The sequence below is a fragment of the Nannobrachium achirus genome (assembly GCF_963921795.1).
Source record: "Nannobrachium achirus genome assembly, chromosome: 2".
In the NCBI taxonomy this organism is placed as follows: Eukaryota; Metazoa; Chordata; class Actinopteri; order Myctophiformes; family Myctophidae; genus Nannobrachium; species Nannobrachium achirus.
In genome coordinates this window covers 43301419-43323814 of record NC_137811.1, presented here as the reverse complement: position 1 = coordinate 43323814, position 22396 = coordinate 43301419, and the positions used below count along the sequence as shown (strand labels likewise).

Here is a 22396-nt window from a genome sequence, read left to right as displayed (position 1 = left end):
TGCATGTGTGCACATGTTTGTGTGTGTTGATTTTGACAGCAAATGTTGATTTACTTTTAGTCATAGTCTTAATAAAATGTGATTTAGTTTTTGTGACATCTTTGTCATCTGAAATGTTTTAGTTTTAGTCTGGTTTTAGTCAACTAAATCTGCAGTTGATTTAGTCGACTTTGGCAGGCCTTGATGGCATCGTAAATGCCTGATTTTGCATGCTGAAAATAGCCGATCTACAAGCATCTACAAGATCTACAAGTCCCTCCCTAATTTAGTCTAGTTTTTATTTGTGGACAAAATTGTATATTTAGTCAATTTATAGTCATCATAGCTTCGTTTTTATGTAGTTTTCATCGGTGAGAAAAGGTAGTCGACGAACATTTGTTGTCATAGTTTTAGTGAGTGTGTGTGTGTATGTTGTGGAACGTGTTGCTGGGATACAGGTAGAGAGTGAATGCAGATGTAAACACAGCAGTGGTCCTGGGACTGACTGGGACTGACTTTATGAGACTGTAACTCAGACCGTCCCCATCTCTCCCTCTCATCCCCCCATCCTCCCACACCTCTATTCATTAATTAATTAACTGTTAGAGGCTTGAGCCCAGTCTATACTTAATCAGAGAATAAATAACTGGCTGAAACTAATGGATCTAAATTAACAAAAGTGACACATTGCAGACAAGGTTGTATGAAGAGCATGAATTAGCCTTGAGCAGGATGTTGGATGACTCATCCCACACACGCGCGTGCGCGCGTAAGCACAAATAGATGGCACATGGACTTCAGTATGTTTGTGGAAAGGGTTCTCCTCTCCTCTGCAGCACATGTCAGTTCCATGCTGTTTTCCCCCCCCCTTGCTGCTCTGGACACCCAGACGGATTATGGGCCGTCACCGGCCCAATGGGGCCCTTGACTACAAGAGACCGCTGTGGGCCCCTCATCATATACAATAACAGGACTAATGTACAGTTTGTACTGTACTACCAGATCTTACTTGTATTTTTAAAATGGTAACTGGTAAATGGTGCATTTATAGCTTTTCATCCCAAGCGCTTTACACAGATTGTGCATTACATTCACCCATTCACACACACATTCATGCACTGATGGTGGAGGAAACCATGCAACCTGCACATCAGGAGCAATTAGGGGTTCAGAGTCTTGCTCTGAACCCCTCACGGTTCCCATCCGGCCACTCTACCCAAATTATTTTAATTGGTTTACAGGCAAATAAATCTTAATCTTTGGGGTTTTGGGACTATTTCTGCCACTGCACATTTGCACATACAGTACGTGAAATTTGACCTCTGCATTTATTTACTCATAGGAGCAGCGGGGGCCCATGGGTCATCAATATGTCCGTAAACACACAAAAGTGTCCGTGGCAAAGGCTGGTTCTTGTCCCTGGCTTTTTTACACACCATTATAATGTTCTTATTTTTATCATAAGACCCAATTAGACCTACTGAATGTCAGTCTCCATGGTTTCTTCAGAATACGTATGACACTGATTTACTATGACACTGTGGCACATTATGAGTCTACTAGTCCTAGTGGTTCTGAGATGTTTTTCTTGAGAGTGTACAAATGGAACCAAATTGACCGGTAAGGGTACATTTGGTTCCATTTGAACATATTCAGTGTTACAGAACCTGTTATGGTCATTCAGCTAGGGCTATAGCTCTTTATGTGTTTCTGGTATTATCCGCTAATTCGTTGTGTCTGTGGCAAAAATAACATTTTGACAAAAATGTTTACCACAAGCCAGGCATGGCAATGAACCCTGGGCGCAACTATTAATATACAGTAGCATCCCAAGGAGAAGGTAGGGGTTAAGAGTCTTGCTCAGGGACTCTTCAACTACTGTATATAGGCCGGGCCGTAGGAGGAATAGGGGATCTTCTAACTCTCAGATGGCCTGTTTACCCATTCAGCTGTGCAGGCCGCCCTGAAAATGAGTCCTGTACGATAGAATGTCTACAGGTGCTACCTTGACCCACATGCCTTACAACTCGTGCGTGTACACCTGACTGCACCCATTCTGCATATTGTGTAGTGGTGGCGGGGGGTATAAAAATAGAATTGGCCCAGGGGCCTCCTTATTATATCCATCAATGGTTGAACATGTTTTTCGTGCGACCGCACCGGTTATGCTCAATATAAAAGCCTGTTACAATCATGCCTGACTTCTCCCAGTGGGCTACAGTTCACAAGGCCTATTCAGCCTCCTGCTGTCTGCACAATGAGTCAGAGCATCATCACACTCTGCTGCGCGCTGTGACAGCTGACCGACAGACCGGTCAGAGAAAGGACAGAAAGGAGGAAAGTGACTGAACGTTTCAAGTGAATTACAGTGCAGCACAATAGAAAAGCAGCTTGAGGAGTGGGAGGCCGTGTTGACAGCGAAACGATGCCAGCGTCCAGACAGTGTCTTGTGTCACCTGTTGCACAGCGTGCAGCTTCCATCGAAACGGAGGGGTACGTGTGGCTATACGTAGACGGTCACCAACACGTGCTAACTCGCACAGGCAAGGGTGCATAAATAAACTCCACACTTGCACATGCTCGCAAACAGTCCCACTGCAATGATGATGTGAAAGCTAAAGTTGTTCCCACCTGCTTGTTTATTAAGGACCACGATGAAGGTATGCAGTGAGCTTTACACCAGGGGTCTTCAACGTTTTCAGGCCAAGGACCCCTTAGCTGAGAGAGAGATGAAGCAGGGACCCCCACTACATACAGTAGTGTATAAAATTGTGTTGAAGATTAGAAATGTTCAGAGATTTCTTAGACAGCATAGACTTGTTTGACAGCACTGTCATCATGTTGGAGTAATGTGTATTTTCAGACATTTAACCACTTGAACCGTCAAATACTTTGCAAAACTCTTTGCCAAAAATAGCCGATCTACAAGCTTACAACGCCTCGCAGGCTAATGTTCCACTCAGAATACCAATGCTAGTGTTCAAGTGGTTAATGTAAAAACATGATCCTATCACACAAAGATTTGGCGGCCCCCCTGTACTGTAACTCTTAGGACCCCCTGTTGAAGACCCCTGCTTTACACAATGTACAGTATTATGTTCATATAGCATGTTACAGACACAGCACCAGCCATTCATTATAACACACGTTTGAACCATGACTGCAAATACACTATGGGCGGAGGAAATACTCTTAATACATATAATTGTTATGATAGTACCAGCTACCCCGTAGGCCTGCTAAAAAGCTTGCAACTGTACAGCATCCAAATTCAACATTCGGCCTATGTTCTACAGATTTCATTGATATCCAAACATCAAATGCTTATTATTATCATCATCATCAAACAAGCAAAAGCAGAGAACAAAAACAGGAAGCCCAGTTCTTGCTTACACCTGATGTAGAGATTTTGTCGTTGCCTGGCAACCAGAAGTGACTTTGTACATGTACATATGTGAGCATACGGTGCAGTATAAATGTAATGGAAATAAATGAATTGAAATGAATGGCATAATAAAATAAAAAAAGAATAACAACAAAAACAAAACTGAGGCCAGGAGTGGAATTGGAATAAATTAAGTCACTGATTTGATCTTCACAAAATGCATGATCAGGACATGTAAAAGGTTGTATAATAAAGTATGCAGACAATTACTTTAGCCCTCATCTCCCGTACAAATAAGATACAATAAAAAACATGTGTATAGTATGTGTGGTTTCACTGGTTTCTACAGGATGGGGTCTATTTCAGGATGGGTTGTCCGTCCTCAGCATTAGCCGCCTTCTTCAACTCCAACTTCTTTATGCGATTGACGTAAAAGATGAACACAACGACTGTTGAAAAACAAAACATAACACGGTCAACTACAGCCATTCACAAATATATATATAAATATATACTTTATGGAGGTTCCATGTCAGCCTCAGAATGAATTTGTACTCTCAAGTATTGAGGAGATTTTGTGTGTGTGTGTGTGTGTGTGTGTGTGTGTGTGTGTGTGTGTGTGTGTGTGTGTGTGTGTGTGTGTGTGTGTGTGTGTGTGTGTGTGTGTGTGTGTGTGTGTGTGTGTGTGTGTGTGTGTGTAGGTTACGCGTATTTTAGATGCCAGACTGTGCAACACTGACAAACTCACCGACAAAGCCCATAACCCCAGCCAGGATTCCAACGGTGGCCCCAAGTCCATACTTGAAGGAATGTGTGCCAGGTTCCATGTAGCAGTATCCCAGCGATGTGCAGTTACATACTCTCACTGGGGTTTCAAACAGGATAGCACACACACACACGCACGCACGCACGCACACACACGCACACACACACACACACGCGCGCTTATTTAGAACACTCTTGCGGAATTAACATTGACTAATTTGACTTATATTCATTCCATAGCTCAGATAGTTCAAGTATGTACATTGGTAAGTGATTATAACTATCACATTTATTTGCATGAAAGTGCTCACCCTCAAACTTGTGTGTGACGCCCATCCCTGCGTTGTCTTTGATATTAATGGGAAGCAGGAATGTTTTGTCCTCATGTGGGGGCTTCTTCATGGACAGTGCAGCCGATGAACCTAAAAACAAAAACACTTCATGTCAACTGAGGGATCAATGGGTCATCACCATGTTGGCTTGTGGTCAGGTGGACATTTTTGTAAAACATTTTTTTTTTACCTGGGACATAGAAAGGAGCGGACAATAATATAACACAGAAACATAGCCCTGAATGGCCATAACAGGTCTGTTACTGTAGGGTCCATTTGGTTCCATTTGTACACTTAGAGAACGTTTGAGAACCACTAGTACTAGTGGACTATTATGATCAAAATAAGAATGCGGTGTGTAGAAGAGAAAATCTAAAAGTGTTTGCCGTACGGACATGTTGAAGACCCCTGACTGACTGATATGTGTAGACTAGAGTTTTGAAAAGTTCTGAAACTGTTTTGTAGAAATATTAATAAATAAGAAGTTATCAGAAGTTATATTACGTTTTATATATATATATATATATATATATATATATATATATATATATATATATATATATAGCGCTTTGCTTGGCCCAGTGGATGCGAAATTTAGATTTAAAAAACTCACTTGTTGATTCACTCGTACAACAAAATTTGTTTTACTTGAAAAAAAATGCTTCTCAGATCAAATATTGATGTGCGATTAAAATGCGATTAATTGCGATTAATTAATCACAGAGCCTGTAATTAATTAGATTACAATTTTTAATCGCATCCCAGCCCTAATATATATATATATATATATATATATATATATATATATTTACACGGGCCCATAAAATGTGACCCAAAAAAAAAAACGGGTCCCATCCATTGTTTTGGGAGAGCACCAGTCCTGTCTAAAGTAAGTCACCACAAGAGAGAGACCCTTTGGTTGTCGTACCGTCGATGGCGGTCAGGCCCCAGTTGGGAGACTTCTTCCCGCCGGCCAGGACGAACGTGAAGGGCTGGCTGAAGGGGGCGCTGTCTGCGTCGTGGGCTCGGAGGATGACAGGCTGGGGCTTCTGCACGCAGATGAAGGCCTGGGACTCTGTCAGCCTGGGCACGTTGTCGTTGACGTCCAGCAGCCTCACAGAGACCTCGCGCTCCTCGGACATCTCGCTGTTTTCTGTGAAGGTGAACGGGAAGACCCAAGGGTGGAAATGAACTACAGTACATTGACTACAACTTCTTAACTTACCCACTTGCTTCAACCCATGGTTGAGCGGAGTCCCTCTGGGCTCTAATATGCTAGTGTATTTTCTGTTTTCTGTTATTGTCGCAGAAAATATAGCTGATCGACAAGATCACAACGTAGTGTTGAGAGCTGGTCCATCTGCTATTTTCCTGCGAAAGCTTTCCCCACAATATGGATGCCGGGGTTTAAGTGGTTATGTAGGCTAGAGTTTTGAGATGCTTTTACTTCATTTGAGTTTTAAATACTTAAAACTTCAATTCAATACACAACAATTATATGAAAACATTAGTTTCAAGTTACTCTGCAGATTTAGATTATTAATTTAAAACATACATTAACCACTTAAGCCATACTTGTGGTTGTTAGCAAATTGCCAATCTACAAGATCACAACTTGTCGTATCCATTTGTAAGCTGGTAATTCAGCTATTTTTGAAAATGTTTGACACATTTCGAAAAACGTTGGCACTCTTACTTTCTTACCTTAAGTATATTTTGATGCCAATACTTTTGTAGAAGAGTACAGGCCCATTCCCACTGGGCCAGATAAACATATAAACATCTCACCCTTCTCAAAGGCTGTAACAGTGACTTTGAAAGCCTCCAGAATCTCCCTGTCCAGCTTGGCTTTGGTCTTGATCTCCCCGGTAGCAGCATTGATCTCCAGCCAGCCCTGGACATCTCCCTCCATCTTGAAACTGCAGGAAGCACAATTATTACACCCAAATACAAACACACACACACACACACACACACTGAGCCGGCATCAGAAATGCTCTGCGTTTGTGGACAGTGGCTCTACGCCACGGTATATATGAACAGTCTAAAGGTCTTTGCACACAGGCACGTTTATCCGCACGGATAAAACGGACATTTTCTTTTTTTTTAAGAAAACAATGATTCTCACCTCATGCACACCGGATCCGAATTAGCCGTGCGACGAGTGACTGCGGCCGTGCGTCTTTTCTCGATCGAACCCAGTTCGATTTGTGCGTCTTGTCGCATGCGGTAAAAAACTCATCACTCCTTTTGGGATCCGCAGCGCCGATTCCGCACAGCATTGCACACCAAATCCAATGCGTTTTATTCATGCAACAAACGAAAAAAACGCAACTGTCCTGTGTGCAAAGGGCTTTACAGTCTAAGTCTGCTGTTAGAGTTATGGGTGTCCTTGAAATGTAAAAAGTTTGAGGAGTATGCCGACAGTTGACGTGCGTGAAAGTGTGCCTGCATGAATGTGTGTGTGTGTGTGTGTGTGTGTGTGTGTGTGTGTGTGTGTGTGTGTAGTGTACCTAATCTCCTTGCCCTCTGGGTCCTTGGCCTCCACAGTGAGGAGCGTGGCTCCCACGCTGGTGTTCTCTGGCACGGTGACGTCCAGGATGTCCAGGCTGAACTCGGGGGCTTCGTCCACGTCTCCCACGGTCACGGAGACGTGGGCAGAGGAGCGCGCGTCGTACTCCAGGCCTTTCATCAGAGGCTCGGGGTTGCGAGCGTCGATTTGCAGCGTGTAGGAGGCGGACGCTTCAAAGTCCAGCGGCTGTCAGGAGAGAGAGAGAAGCAGAGAAAGAAGGGGGAGAGTTTAATCACTTCTAAACAGTGTTGGGCAATATTACTTAGGAGAGTAATCGTTACATATTACTTATTACTCCTTGGAAAAAGTAATAATATTATATTACTTATTACTTGGAATCAAGAGTAATATATAATATATTAAGTTATATTACTTTTTTTCTTTTTTCTTTTTTTTTTACTCCGCAAAAGAAAAGAGATGTAGGGTACAACGACACAATCTGTTAGCCAGCTCCTTTTAGAACATAATCTAATTTATTGTAAAAATAAGTCTCCAATCAGCCAAACATGTTAACTGTCAGTAATTTTGACCCTATAGGCTCTGTATGGTCTTTCCCTCAGGCTCAGAATAAAGGGATATAGTCAGAAAGCAGCCTACTTTATTAGGAGTATCTGTAAATTGAAAAACAATCCAGCACCACAGAGATGAAGAGAAACTACTTCTCCCTGTGTGTGAGATACGGGAGCTTGTGTCTTTGTGTGTAAATGAGAAGAGGTCTCTCTCTCTCTGTGTGTTTTTCAAAAGAAGTTAACGACCATCAATTAAGCAGCTTCATGCGCATGATGCGCTGCTCTCCTCTCCTGCCAGAGAGGCACAAGTAATATAGTAACTAGGTGTTTTTTTGACAGAGTAAAGCGTTACATATTACCGTTTTTGGCAGAGTAATACCTTACACTACTCGTTACTGGATAAAGTAATAATATTACAGTAATATATTATTAGTAATTAGTTACTGCCCAACACTGCTTCTAAACCATTAAGACCTGATCGAGGCCGATAAAAAAAAAAGAAAATTTAAATCGTAATGGTTTTTTGAAGAACTTTTTAATGGATCGCGGTCCGGACCTCCCACAAATTGTTTTGTTCCAAGGACCTGAGAAAGGAAGATTTGAATTACAAATGTTCACAAATGTTTTTCAAAAATAGCAGATCTACAAGCTAATAGCGCGGCACTCGGTGCCCATCTATAAATGGTAAATGGTGCATTTATATAGCACCTTTATCCAAGGCGCTTCACAGAGATTGTGCATCACATTCATCCATTCACACATATCCATACACCGATGGCAGAGGAAACCATGTAAGGCTCACCCCCTAGTTACCCCCTCACCCCTAGTTGCTCACCGGGAGCAACAGAGTCTTGCTCAAGGACTCTTCAACACTTACTCTGAGGGAGCCCAGGATCGAACTGGCAACCCTACGGGAACCCTCCGTGTTCTAAGACGGCAACTCTACCCCTGAGCCCAGAATACCTGGCAGTGAATGTGTTAAGAGTTACAGTATAGCAGACGAACACAGTGCGGCAGAGGCTTTTATGAATGGCCAGAACATTCTTTCATGCCGGCAGTGACTAAGATTTTGCTAAACTAAATTTGTCTTCAAGAAATATTATGCTGTAGACATAAAACCCTGCCAACAGGCTGGCGCTGTATACATTATTACCACCAGGTAAGTTGTGTTTATTAAAGAGTGTGCGTAATGTAAGCTCATACCTTGGCAAGCACCAGTCTGCCCTCACCGTCGCCATCAGTCTCAACTCTGAACACGCCGTCGTCGTTGCCGGCAGAGATGTGGAACTCGATGCGAGAGCTGCCGCTGTTGGGGTCGTCAGCGTCTGTCGCCTTCAGGGTCAGCACCGTGTGACCCAGAGGGGTGTCCTCCCCAAGAACCTGGCTTCCATACTACACACACACACACACACACACACACACACACACACACACACACACACACACACACACACACACACACACACACACACACACACACACACACACACACACACACAATACGCAGGTCAAAGGTCAGTGTCACGTATATGCAAACCTTCGGCAACAACACAGTGCAAACGTAACTTTATTGAGAGAATTAATTGGCCAAGAGCTCCTCACATAGACACCCCCCCTTACTTCCTCACTGCAGTCTGAAAAGCTTGATTCGGTCATGACAACCACTGACCATAATTTCTCATGGTGGCCATTTTGCTCTTAAGTCATACTTGGGGGAGACAGAGAGAAAGAGACAGAGAACGAGAAAGAGACAGAGAAAGAGACAGAGAGATCATACATAGAGAAAGAGACAGAGAACGAGAAAGAGAGAGACAGAGACAGAGAGATACATAGAGAAAGAGACAGAGAACGAGAAAGAGAGAGATAGAGACAGAGAGATACATAGAGAAAGTGACAGGGGGAGAGTGCATGTGTTCTATACAGACAGGGCTGTCAGGCTGCAATACCAACATAAGACAGAGAAAAGGGTTTCTACCATAGCAAGGCAGATACTCACATCAGTCTTCTCAAACAACGGAAGCTCATTGTTAACATCAATGACCTTGATAAGGACCGTGCACTGTGTGCTGAAACCTGTGAGAAATAGAAGCCATGGTGAAATCAACATTTTCGGGTGGAAATCTTGTTTGTACAAAACCGTTTTTATCCATCTTTTTTATCTGCTCTTTTCACTGGTTTTGTGCAACAGTCTTTCTTGTATGATGAGGCAGGGCTTTCATTTTGAAACTTGGATACAAGGTTTCTGCAGGACAGTGACGATATAATGAATTACGTACAGATTTATTTATTCCTATTTCAGTGTTAGATGAGCGTCTTTGTGTGCGTGCAGTTGTGTGTGAGTGTGTGTGTGTGTGTGTGTGTGTGTGTGTGTGTGTGTGTGTATGTGTGTGTGTGTGTGTGTGTGTGTGTGTGTGTGTGTGTGTGTGTGTGTGTGTTTGTGTCTGTGTGTGTGTACTACCTGGGTCACTGACTCCAACAGTGAGGAGGTATTGTGTGCCATCTTTTCTCTGCAGCGCCCGTAGTGTCTGGATGCGTCCAGAGACACTGTCAATAGAGAAGGCGCCGGTGGATGGACTCTGGGACATGATGGAGTAAGAGAGCAGGGAGTTGGCGGTCCCAGGTTCATCTGCATCGTGAGCGAGCAAGTCTCCTATTGGGCTGCCTGGAACCACACAAGATCAACCAATCAGAGAACAGAACATGCACATGTGAATTGAACATGTATCCCTCCGTCCATCTTCAGCCGCTTATCTGGAATCGGGTCACGGGGGTAACATTTCCAACAGAGATTTCCACTGTTCCCTATCCTGAGCAAACTCATGCACTCTCCCCAGGCGTTCCCAGGCTAGTGTGTGGATGTAATCCCTCCATCTGGTCTTTGCTCTGCCACAGGGTCTCCTCCCAGTGGGACGTGCATCGAGGACCTAGGGAGACGCTCGGGAGCAACCGTTCTAGATGCCCGGCCAAACCACCTGTCTCTTTTCCGAGCGTATGAGCAGTGGTTCTACTCCAAGTCTCTCTCATAAGACAGAACTTCTGACCCTATCTCTAAGGGAGATGCCAGCCGTTTGAGAAAACTCATTTCGGCCGCTTGTATCCGCGACCTTATTCTTTCGTTCGCGACCCACATAACGTGTCACGCTGTGACGCATTGTGAGCTAAGATCTAATTTTGGTGCATGCAAACTGGCACACAAATTATATTCAGGCATAACTCCAAACCTAACCCTAAACCTCTAAATGCATAATCCTAATCCCAACCTGAATGTCTATTTCCCCAATGATATACTTGAGGGGATATTTGACTCTCAAAGGCATACATGATGTGAAGCCTGCAGAGCTAGTTCAGGCAGACAACTCAAAGGAGCGCCAATTCCTGATCAGCTGATCAGTCACATGCACTCTCCATCTGACTGGGGCAGGGCTATTTAAACATCCCTGCTCACAGCTCATTCTTTGTACTACTACTGAAACTACTGTTTCTATAATATCCTTATGGGGGTCTATTTCATTTAATTCCCTGTAAAATCTAGTTGGCAAATCATTTAATTCTGCTTACAGGGAATGAATGAAATGGGACAGAGTCGTGGCGCCAGATATTCTTAAATATATATGCTCTTTATATTATGCTCAATAAATATATCTATTCAATTGAAGTTCACTTCACACAAACAGTCACACACATCGTACCTACTGGCTCGTCCTCCTGCACCTCAAAGAGAGTCTCTTCCTTCTCACACGTAGGAGGGTTGTCGTTCACATCTTCCACCAGCACCTGGATCTCCATGGGGGGATCCACCGCCTTGCCATTCTTATCCTCTGCCAGCACCACCAGAATGTACTGAAACCCACCCAGGAGATCACAGACATGAAGAGAAAGGTCCCATGTCATCCAACCCACCAGTTCCCAAACAGTGGGTCGGTACCCATTTTAATGGGTCCCTTAATTTTTTGTTTCCTACATTTTGTTTTAAATTATTATTATTTCAAAACATTCGCAAATAAATTATTCCTCAAAAAGCTAAGATTTTCCATAAATTAGAAAACAAATGTTTAAGAAGTAGTGAAAATGGTCAGTCTACAAGCTCACAGCGTGGCGTGAAGCGCCACGTTCTGGGCTTGTGGATCTGCTGTTTTCACTGGTTTGGGTCCCGGGCAAATGTCTACTTTGTGTGGTTTGTCCTACAATACGTGTGGGTTAGCCTGAAAACCAGATGGTTTGCCCTCGACAGATTTGGTCTGGCACCGCTCAGTTGTGATTGGATTTCACCACTTCTTTAACACATATATTGTGTACCATGTCTTTCTCTTCCCTGTCCAGCTCCTCAGTCAGCTGTATCTCTCCATTGGTGGTGATGATGAAGGGGAACCCAGGAGCCCTTTCCTTCTGCAGCAACCTGTAAATAGCGTTGTGGTCGTTGGACTGGACCTGGAGTTAGACAGAGGGAGGGAGGAAGGGAACTGGGATTATCACCCACATTCTGAGTGCTACACTGAAGGTTAATATTTGATGTTTTTGTTTTAACCTGTTCAAACAAGAATATATTATCTACTTTGTTTTATAAGGTTCAGCATTAAGCGTTGACATTTTGTATTTCTTGTCAAAAGGGGTTGTGTGCTGAAATACTGTATATAGGCTACAGTAAATTAGCTTTCGGACACTGTAGTGTAACCATTCACCACAATTCACCAGCTGCTTAGATAATTTTACTTTTCAAAAATAAAGCTTTCAGACAAAGTTCTTTTCAAACTGGCCTAATGCAGAAAGAAACTGAACAGCATTTAGTTGGTGAATAGTGTTCCTACAGTTTACAGTTTAGGCATTTAGCAGATGTTCTTAATCCAGAGCAATTTAGCAGGGTAATACATCAATACAATAAGCAAGGTAATACATCAATACATTATGGACCAATAATAAGGATTTTACAGTGTATGATACATACTCCTATGGGAGGAGTATGTATTCCTGCACATAATGACACTATGTGAGATTGGCACAGCAACATCATGTGAATCATCACCGTACCTTGGCAATCACCATGGGGTAGCTTGTTTCTAAGTGTTCCTTGACAGTGATTTGTCCAGGGCTGGCCCATAGGTTCTGTTGTACAGCGATGTGAACGTTGGCGATTGCACTCAGTGCGTTTTCAGATGCTCCAGCCAGATCCTGCACACGCACTCTCAGGGTGAAGTCTGGGTCCTCCATGGGGTTCAAATTGCGCCTCTTCGTCTCTGACAGAGAAATACAGTTTCAATTTAAAACCTAAAACACACTGAGCACTATCGAGGAACAGGTTTCAATAAGTGAATATGGTCAACCTCTGAAGATAAACATTTAACATTTTAGTATAAGATTCCAGGGGGTGAATATCAAACAAAATATACTGTAAGCCTACCATGTTTGATCTAAAAATAGGACTGTGCCAGAAATTTCAATCCAGTTTTCCAGTGTGTTTAGCAGCATGGTCTATACAGTGTTCTGCCTATTTGAAACATAAAATTCACCATATTCAATCACTGGCCCTTTTGCTCATACACTTGGACTTGAGGTTGGGGTTTCGCACTACTGACTATGAAAAATGTCAGCCTTGTGAATATCATTGCTGTTGAGTGGAAACCTTGTCCAAAACTGTTACTTAATGGAGAAAAATAACTTGTAATGTAGTTATTATTTAGTCACAAGTATTATAGTATCAGTATAGTTTTTCTTCTTAAACATAAAAAAATGCAATACAATCCATTGTGAGCTTGCAGATGTGCAGACTTTTGCTCAACACTATGATGAAGTTAAATGTATGGAAAAGACTGCTATTGAAAACATGAACATGACGAAACATGATGTTTCTGCCGGACAGTGGCGACTAGATCAACAGACATCAGTTCTTTAAGCCACATCATGTGGCACGTGTCCTTGCAGGATTCTCTCTCTGATCTTATCATGGAACTGTTAACTGAGCCTGGGCTCAGACTGAATTAAAACACCACCGTTAATCACACTGCCACCTCCTCACTGAATAATCACCCAAAGCTGCCCGTTGTAATCTCTCTGTATTTTCTCATCAATGTTGAAACAATTCCTCTCCCTTTCTCTGCTGCACGCGACTCCATGCAAGGATTTGACCAGCATCCAGTAACAGCCGCTCACTCATGTCGTCCTCGTCTCGGACGACAAAGCAGACGAGGACGGAGCATTCTACAGTTTGAGATAACTCACTCAACCACACACGCATGCCTACACACACATGCATGCACGAATAAATGCACCCCCACACACACACACACACACACACACACACACACACACACACACACACACACACACACACACACACACACACACACACACACACACACACACACAAGATCTAGACACACTCACACACACACCTGCTTTCTCCACACAGCTGTAGAAGGGGTTGTTTTCGTAGGGGATGTTGTGTGTTGGAGAACAGAACTCGTCGAACGTCCTCTTCAGAGCATCACTCATAAGGCCCTCTCCTCTATTGATCTGGATGCCCGCTCTGGCCTGCAGGTTGCGCTCTCCTGTTAGAGCAATAAACCAATATGATGTCAGAATAATACTTAAAGAGAGCCACAAGTATACACCTCTTGGCTGACAGATGTGAACAAGCAAGCTGACGTATATGCAAGCCCACATGCAGGCATGGACACACAGTGAAAAGATGCCACACAATACCTCCTCACTGTTGGAGTCAGTGACCCAGGTAGTGCCCTTACACACACACGCGAGCGCACTTACACACACGCACATGCACACAGATGTGCTAGGATGTGCTATGTATGTTCCAGAGGTTCTCAAACCCTTTATTGTCAAGGACCCCCACATTTAAAAGGTATTAGGTTGCGGACCGGCATCTGAAAGGGGTTTGTTTTTAATTTTACAATTTCTCAAGACATTTCAAAAGATTTCAATCTACAACAACACTATACATAGCCGAAGTATGAAATAGGGTTAGTGTGCAAACCGATTTTTTATGCAACCTCTTGACAGTATGCAACCTGGACACATGTTGCCAGTTGCCACAGAACACAGTGATAGTGATCATCTTCACGTGGCACGTTTAGCAGTGTTGTAATCTGGAGCAGAATAACTGAGCTGTATAATCTGGGTTTACAGTGGAACAGTACTGTCAGATTACTGACAGATTTGGACAGATTGTCAACTTTTGCCACACCAAGCTCTGTGCGTTCGTGCGTGCGTGTGGTTGTGCCTGTCTCCTTTGTGTGTTATATGTGAACTAGTCCTTGTCTGCTCTATAATATAGACGGAGTAATAATAATAATATATATATATATATATATATATATATATATATATATATATATTCGGAGCACATATCATGTGCTCCGAATTATGTGCAGTTTGGGTAATGGGATGTGCACAGTATATGAGGGATTGAATGTAGGAGTCTCAGATGTAATGTTGGAGAACCAAGCTGTATCAGTGATGTCAGTCGTCTCCAAATTTGGGCACTGTTTCAGCATGCGGCTGTTACCATGGCAGCGATGCATGCGCAGTACACCCGGCGTTATTAGACTTGTGATGTCAGTTATCTCCAAATTTGGGCACTGTTTTGTATCAGTGATGTCAGCATGCGGGTATATCAGACAGACATCGGACCGACAGATAAACAGAGACATTTGGTTGTTTATTAGTTTGATTGCGACCGAACTTCACCGAAGGTCGCATATACTCTGAAGAACCATGTCGCTTGAGTGACCTTCCGTATCCTCGTGACCGTCCTTCCGTATCCTCTGTGATGTCAGTGTGATGTCAGCAAGTTGTGACATCACTTCCTGTACAGGGCGGCTACACGAAATGTGGATAACACTATATATGGAGATAGTCCAGTCCATCATGTCATATGGGACTACCGTCATAGAAAGTAGCCACTGTTAGGCCGGAGTCAATGGCTGTCTGTCTGACTGTCTGTACAGGAAGTGATGTCACATGACATACTTTTTATATATATATGTAAATATGGGGCCGTCTGTGTTAAAAACGTTTCGTTGTCAAGCTCAACGTTGGGCATTTGGACCTATACATGGAGAAATGGAGCGAATCTGTTTGGCCTAAACATGGAGATGTGGAGAACACGTTGACAGTATTAGGCCTGGATCCAACTTTAAGTCGACGCACATGATTCCAGAAGTGTAGTGCTTATTCGCTCTTGTATCAAACCGGTACTCAAAACGTACTTAGAATTTAACATATTTTCTAAAGTAAATATGGGGGCGGCTGTGTTAAGAACGTTTCGTTGTCAAGCTCAACGTTGGGCATTTGGACCTATACATGGAGAAATGGAGCGAATCTGTTTGGCCTAAACATGGAGATGTGGATAACACTATATATGGAGAAAGTCTAGTACATCATGTCATATGGGACTACCGTCATAGACAGTAGCCATTGTTAGGTCGGAGTCAATGGCTGTCTGTCTGACTGTCTGTACAGGAAGTGATGTCACATGACATACTTTTTATGCCCATATATGAGTCCTTCTGTACCACATCTCCATGTTTAGGCAAACTCCACACAGAAAGGCCCTATCGCCAACCCAACCTAGGGTGTGAGCGATAGGGCCTTTCTGTGTGGAGTTTGCGTGTTCTCCCCGTGTCTCCCTAGGGTTGATACCCTCACAAAAACATGAACAAACTCCCCCCAGAATGACAACAACTAGAATCGTCAGAGAAACGCTGTGGTTGGCCAGATTGTCAAGAATTGGCGCCACCTCGCCCTTTAGGGCGAGGTTGCATGTCACCCTGAGGTCGCATTCCACCCTCGGGTGTCTTACTAGTATTGTGTGTGCATTTGTACATTGATTCATGCGTGTGTGTGCACTGCAGATAATGTGTTGTATGAGCCTTACCCTCTTCTGTGGTGGAGATCTGTCCTGTAACGGGGTCTATCTGGAAGAGGAGGGTGTTGTCTCTGTTGGGGATCTGGCTGACCAGGCTGAACCTCAGGTGAGCGTTGGGAGTCTCAGGGTCGTCCAAGTCCGACGCGAACACCCGCGTGAACGGAGTTCCTGCAGCAGCAGTGCAACAACAACACGTTTTACAGGCCATTAACGTGAGCCATGCACAGCGCCGCTCAGACAACATGTCAAAACAACCCACACTCAACACTACAAATGATCGGGAAGCTGTTGTACACACATGCAGGCAGCACGTGAACGCCTATGTTCACACACATACAGACATACTGTACATCCCGCACACTCACTCACACAAACCTGCAGTGGTGCGTTCAATAACCACGGCGGTATAGTCTGTCTGGTTGAAGGAAGGCGCATGGTTGTTGATGTCCAGTACATTTATGGTCACAGTGACTGGCCCCTCCACTACCTCACTGTCTGCTAATGCCTCCACCTGGATATGATCACACACACACACACACACACGCACGCACGCACACGCACACACACACACACACACACACACACACACACACACACACACACACACACACACACACACACACACAAAATCACGCCATAATATATTGTGTTTAAACCCTAGTTTGAGTGCAACGTGCAAGCATACTGTATGTGTGCATTCATGCGTGTCAGCATTTGTGTGTGTGTGTGTGTGTGTGTGTGTGTGTGTGTGTGTGTGTGTGTGTGTGTGTGTGTGTGTGTGTGTGTGTGTGTGTGTGTGTGCGTGCGTGCGTGTGTGCGTGTGTTTGCTACTAGTGATACCATTCTTCATACTGCATGTATACTGTATAGTGTATACACACCACAATAATGTAGTGGTCATTTGTGGCCCAGTCCAGAGCCTTGTCCAGGTACAGCCATCCTTCGTCTGAGATCAGAATGTCCTCTCCACCTTCTCCAGTGAGTCTGAACCCAGTCACACCTGGATGGGATGCTTTAAACTAGAAAGTGATGACGGGAGGGTGAGAAACAGAGATAGTGAACAAAATCCAACCCAGTGGAGAAAAATAAAATAAAAACATATCTGGTGATAAACTGATAATCATCATTGAGCTGAACAACTGTGGGAAGCCTGCGACCCCTTAGCAGAAAGTAATACCAGGATGTCCAGAAAACTTATGATAACGGAGACAAATACATTAACCTTGTTCACAAACTCTTAGATCAAAGGCAAACAATAGGAACCGAGCTTGATCTGACCTTCAGATCAGTGTGACCTGTCTCATAGGGGACCGGAAGCACACAACTTGATTTCACTAAATGTGGTGGAGGGATAAGGGGATGGGGAGCGGTGAGAGGCAGCCACACCCGCTTAGGCTTAGCCATTTTCATACTGTTGGCGAGGCATGGGATTGGCTATAAATGGTGAATTTATATAGCACTTCTTTATCCAAAGCGCCTTACATAGAAGCATTACATTCACCCATTCACACACACATTCATACAGAGATGGCAGAGGAAACCATGCAAAGCACCAAACTGCACATTGGGAGCAACTAGGGGTTCAGAGTCTTGTTCAAGGACTCTTCCACACTAGCTCTGGGGGAGCCCAGTATCGAACTGGGAACCTGTGGTTCCCATCCGGACACTCTACCGGCCACTCTACCCCTGAGCCACTGCTGCTATCTTGGTCAATTAAGGATCATTGGTCATACTTGGGTCTCAGAGGGTGGGAAAATCAGCTGTTTGAATATGGTAAATTCCTGAGTGATACACTTTAGTGGCTTGTAAACAGTGGTGCTTTCTTGTACAGTATACCGGTACATGCGTGTTACCTGAAATATAGGATAGGGCACTGGTGTCGCCTCGGGTACATCCAGAACCTTGTTCTCCAGCGGACCCTTCTTGTCCTCCAGACCTTTCCCAGCAGCCTGTCAGACCATGGAGACAGAGGACGGGTTAATGGTTGTTGTCAGGTATAGAGATCAATCAATCAGACAGACAGACAGACAGACAGACAGACAGACAGACAGACAGACAGACAGACAGACAGACAATCTCTTTCTCACCTCTCGCTTCTCTTATTAAGGAGACAGTGGCTTTGGTTCTCCTAATAGAGTCCAGACAGTAGAAAGGACTATCTTGTCAGAAATGCTACATAAAATATGGCAGTCAGGGGTTTCCAAAGCTACTAAAGATGTCCTTATTTTAGAGCATGTCTTTCATGATTTCATGATTTTTATGGACATCCCTGCAGTGATAACACTCTGATCATCTCTGACATACTATTCCGGAGACTGTCCAAATAGAGCAGTGGTTCTCAAAACATAAAGACCCCCATAACTCTGAGAGTGTACAAATGGACCCTTGCGCGTCCATTTGGTTTCATTTGTACGCCCAGAGTTACAGACAGACCTGAATGGGTCCATTTTGAACCCCCTCAAGGAACCCTGAGGGTCCATGGATCCCACTTTGACCACTGAACTAGAGATATATACATATACATATCCAGATGCTATTGCAGAGACGCTGGACTCAAAGTGGAAGATCTGGCTAAAGAAATGGGAGATAAACCAGAGTGGCGTGCCCGATTGTCTTTTATCTGCAATCGGCGGATGATGATGAAAGCCCATAGTTATCTGTTGAACTATTGACAGTAGCATTCTTATACTCTGCTATGGAACAGGAGAGCAAAGTCTACATAGGTTTCCACCCTCAAAGTGTGGACGGAAGTGACATTCAGTCACACTTTATGGTGCCCCTTAGTCACACTTTAATAAGTTACCGACAACGTTCTTGCATATGTAGCCATTTCTGTGACGTCTGAGACTCTAAATCTGCAGACCCAGTTTCCTTAGTATTCATTATTTTCTTCTTTGGAATTCCTTAACTTCAACTGTATTGTTCCATCACAGGTTTACAGGTGTAAAGAATTGATGGGCTCCCATCATTTGTAGTGTTCAGGAAAGGGAAGAATAGAGATAAAGAACAAGAAAACAGTCAAGATATTCAAATGTTTCTGATATGAGTAATAAATGCTTACATACATGGGTGCATGGTTAGAAGAAATGGAAATGGTAAGAGGCTGTTAAAATAGCAGTATAGCTTATAGAACAAGATGTTTCAATCCATATGGTAAGTTGGTGCTCTTGAAGGTCAGAGTTGGGAAGGTAGGACTTTCATCGAGCAAATAGTGATAAAATAGCAGCAGATATATACGGCACATTCTATTCCAAATTCAGTAAACACCACACAGTAACATTTCTCAGCATCAATTTATCCTCAGTTAAATGAACACTGAGGATTTACTGTGCATTAATAGCCTACTGTAACTCATGGGTTCCACCTCCATATCTCAAGGCCTGTCCAGTAAGATTATATAACATCAGTTGGCTGTGAACATGGATGTGTAAATGCCAGCTGTACTCACAACGGCCAGAAGGACAGGGAACAGCAGCAGATGCAGTGTGGGTGTCATGATGAGACTCCTGGAAGGAGGAGGAGGAGGGGGGAGAAAGGAGAGGAGGAATAGGAGGAGAGAAGAGGAGGTGGGGAAAAGTGTAGAGAGAGGAGGGAAGAGGAGGATGACAAGGAGTGACAAGAAGAGGAGGAAGATGAGTGTCTAGTAGAAACACTGTATCAGACTAATAAGGCCCTGTTCAGACTGGCAGCCCCAAATCTGATTTCCTATCCAGTCGAATTGGATTTATTTAATGCCTCCCGAGCGTCTTCCCAGGATGGTCCACAATGCACGTCCCACATCTCCACACTGGCCTAGGAACGCCTCGGGATACCCCCGGAGGGAGTGGCTAAAGTTGGGCAGGATAGGGAACTCTGGAAATCTCGGTTGGAACTGTTACCCCCGTGACCCGATTCCGGATAAGCGGTTGAAGATGGGTGGATGGATAGTCTGAGCAAGGCTAAAGAATGTGATTCAAATCTGATTAGCAAAAAACTGTTTCCGTGTACTGTAAAGGTTTTGTGCTGGGCAGATTTGTTCAAACCAATCTGATTCAAATCTCGATAGGCCAATAATCTGATTTGGGCTGCCAGTGTGAACATAGCCTAACAGACGCCGTGCTGATGCATTTGGGTCCCCATCCAGAATCAATGGTGGTACATTTATTGTAATCAAATTATTGTCTTAGGAATGCGACAAAAAACAAAACACATTGTTTAAATCAAGTCTTCATGGCGTGAGTAATCAATAGGAAAAAAAGTCATTTTGGGGGTGAACTACTCCTTTAAGGCATTGATTTTTTTTTCCCTACTCATTCACATGATATGCCTACATGATTATTTTGGAGGCAGGTTGTTGTGTTTTATTTGGACAGGCACGTGTAGGAAGACAGACAGATGAGTGCATAGAGGAAAGAGGACACCGGTCTCCATAGCAGCCACTTTGTCAGATAAACACAGTTGATAACAATTATGAATGTGTTTCATTTACAGGCAGTTTCCGTTTGCCAGCATGGACAGTTCCTGTTAGAAAAATCACCTAAATGAAACCACCTCCAGTCCTGTGGGTACTCACTGTACATGCTATTGGAATTAGAAACACCTAAATGAAACCACCTCCAGTCCTGTAGGTACTGTACATGCTATTTCAGACTTTGAGCTGAAAAGGGCATTTAAAGCATTCATGTTTAGGGTCTATATGGCTCTAAAACTATCCATAGAGCGTGCGTGGTTGGTGGGTGCGTGGGGGTAGGATGACTATTTACCGGACAGTGACTCAGATCACAGTGGGTCAACCTAACGACTCAGGTAAAGGTCACCCTTAGGTGTGTAACCACCATGACCTCACTGTGATCTCAGACTCAGGCCCTAATGGCATCACAGGTGGTGACTGTGCCTAGATGTTAGTGTGTATATTAATTGTCCACACATACATGCATGTTTACTGTGTGCATGCCACTCTTATGCCTCTTATTTCTCATTCCACCTTTTTCAAGCCATGTCATAGACAAAGGTTGTTGTCACTCTAATAGTATGCCTGTTGAGACATATTGCTATCTTCACAAGATGACAGCAATGCTGTCTAAATCAATGAAAAACTGTCTTAGTAACACCTATTTTGTGTCCAAAGGTTTTCAGGTCAAATGAGTTTAAAACTCAAACAAACCTTTGTCAGATGTTTATATTCAATCCAAAAATGTTGAATATGAATCTGTATACCTGCATAATGTAGTAATCATTTTAATGTACTAAGCATGCTTAATATCCGTGAAACAGAAAAGGTGCAGGTGACAGACAATTATGTTGAAGGGCGTGCCACAGGAAAGTGAAGGTGACATTGAGTGTGACGACCTTCTAGGAACACAAGTGTACAACAAAGTAGTAAGTAGGCTTTACCCTTTTTCAAACACCATTTCCAATGAACATAAAACTACTAATTGATTTAATCTAACAAACAACACGGTTGGATTTCTAAGCAATAGAACTGACTTCCTGGTGGCAACTTAATCTGCCAACTGGCTATAAAGATAGTGCCATCTGGCATGACAGATTTATAGACAGATACTCCAACTGAAACTATGGTTTCCAGTTCGTGAAACCATTGTTAAAATATTAGAATGTGTCAAAAAGTGCTTGATTGCATATAGTGTTATCTTCAGACAGTGAAATGGCTAAATATTTCAGGACCACATTAGTCAACTTTTTACACCACTGTCATTGAATGATAATGGCTGGGTTGAATTTCAGTTGTTTTTATAAGACCAAACTTGACATCGTCACACACAAGCCATGTTAGCAGTTGCTATGCTCAACAGACTCTCAAAGTCTAGAGGTCTTTCCAAAGTCATACCAAGATCATAACACATTCTCACCATCAGACAGGCTAAAACACACTTTCAAAAACTCACAAACGTGGACCCCTTTGCCTCTTAAGCGTAGTCCCCCAAAATCAGCAAATAACACAGGCAAAATCTAAAGCTGAGAGACAGAGAGAGAGGA

The 22396-nt window shown here is 43.4% G+C and overlaps 2 protein-coding genes across 2 annotated transcripts in view; one reads left to right on the top strand and one right to left on the bottom strand.

Moving 5' to 3' along the window:
- The window catches only part of LOC308298554 (sialic acid-binding Ig-like lectin 15), a gene marked incomplete at both ends in the record, with an annotated part of 432712 nt that overhangs the window by 202835 nt on the left and 207481 nt on the right, over positions 1 to 22396 (top strand). The gene's annotated exons all lie outside the window — the stretch shown is intronic.
- Positions 2638 to 19916, bottom strand: cdh17 (cadherin 17, LI cadherin (liver-intestine); the record flags this gene model as incomplete). The annotated part of the gene is made up of 18 exons (XM_080753454.1): positions 2638 to 3813; positions 4113 to 4229; positions 4441 to 4551; positions 5390 to 5614; positions 6250 to 6380; positions 6975 to 7219; positions 8746 to 8934; positions 9539 to 9615; positions 10001 to 10204; positions 11232 to 11382; positions 11839 to 11970; positions 12568 to 12773; positions 13929 to 14084; positions 16430 to 16588; positions 16796 to 16931; positions 17302 to 17439; positions 18274 to 18369; positions 19869 to 19916. The coding sequence occupies 18 exons, from the start codon at positions 19914 to 19916 to the stop codon at positions 3722 to 3724; spliced, it is 2613 nt and encodes an 870-aa protein (XP_080609580.1). The 3' UTR covers positions 2638 to 3721.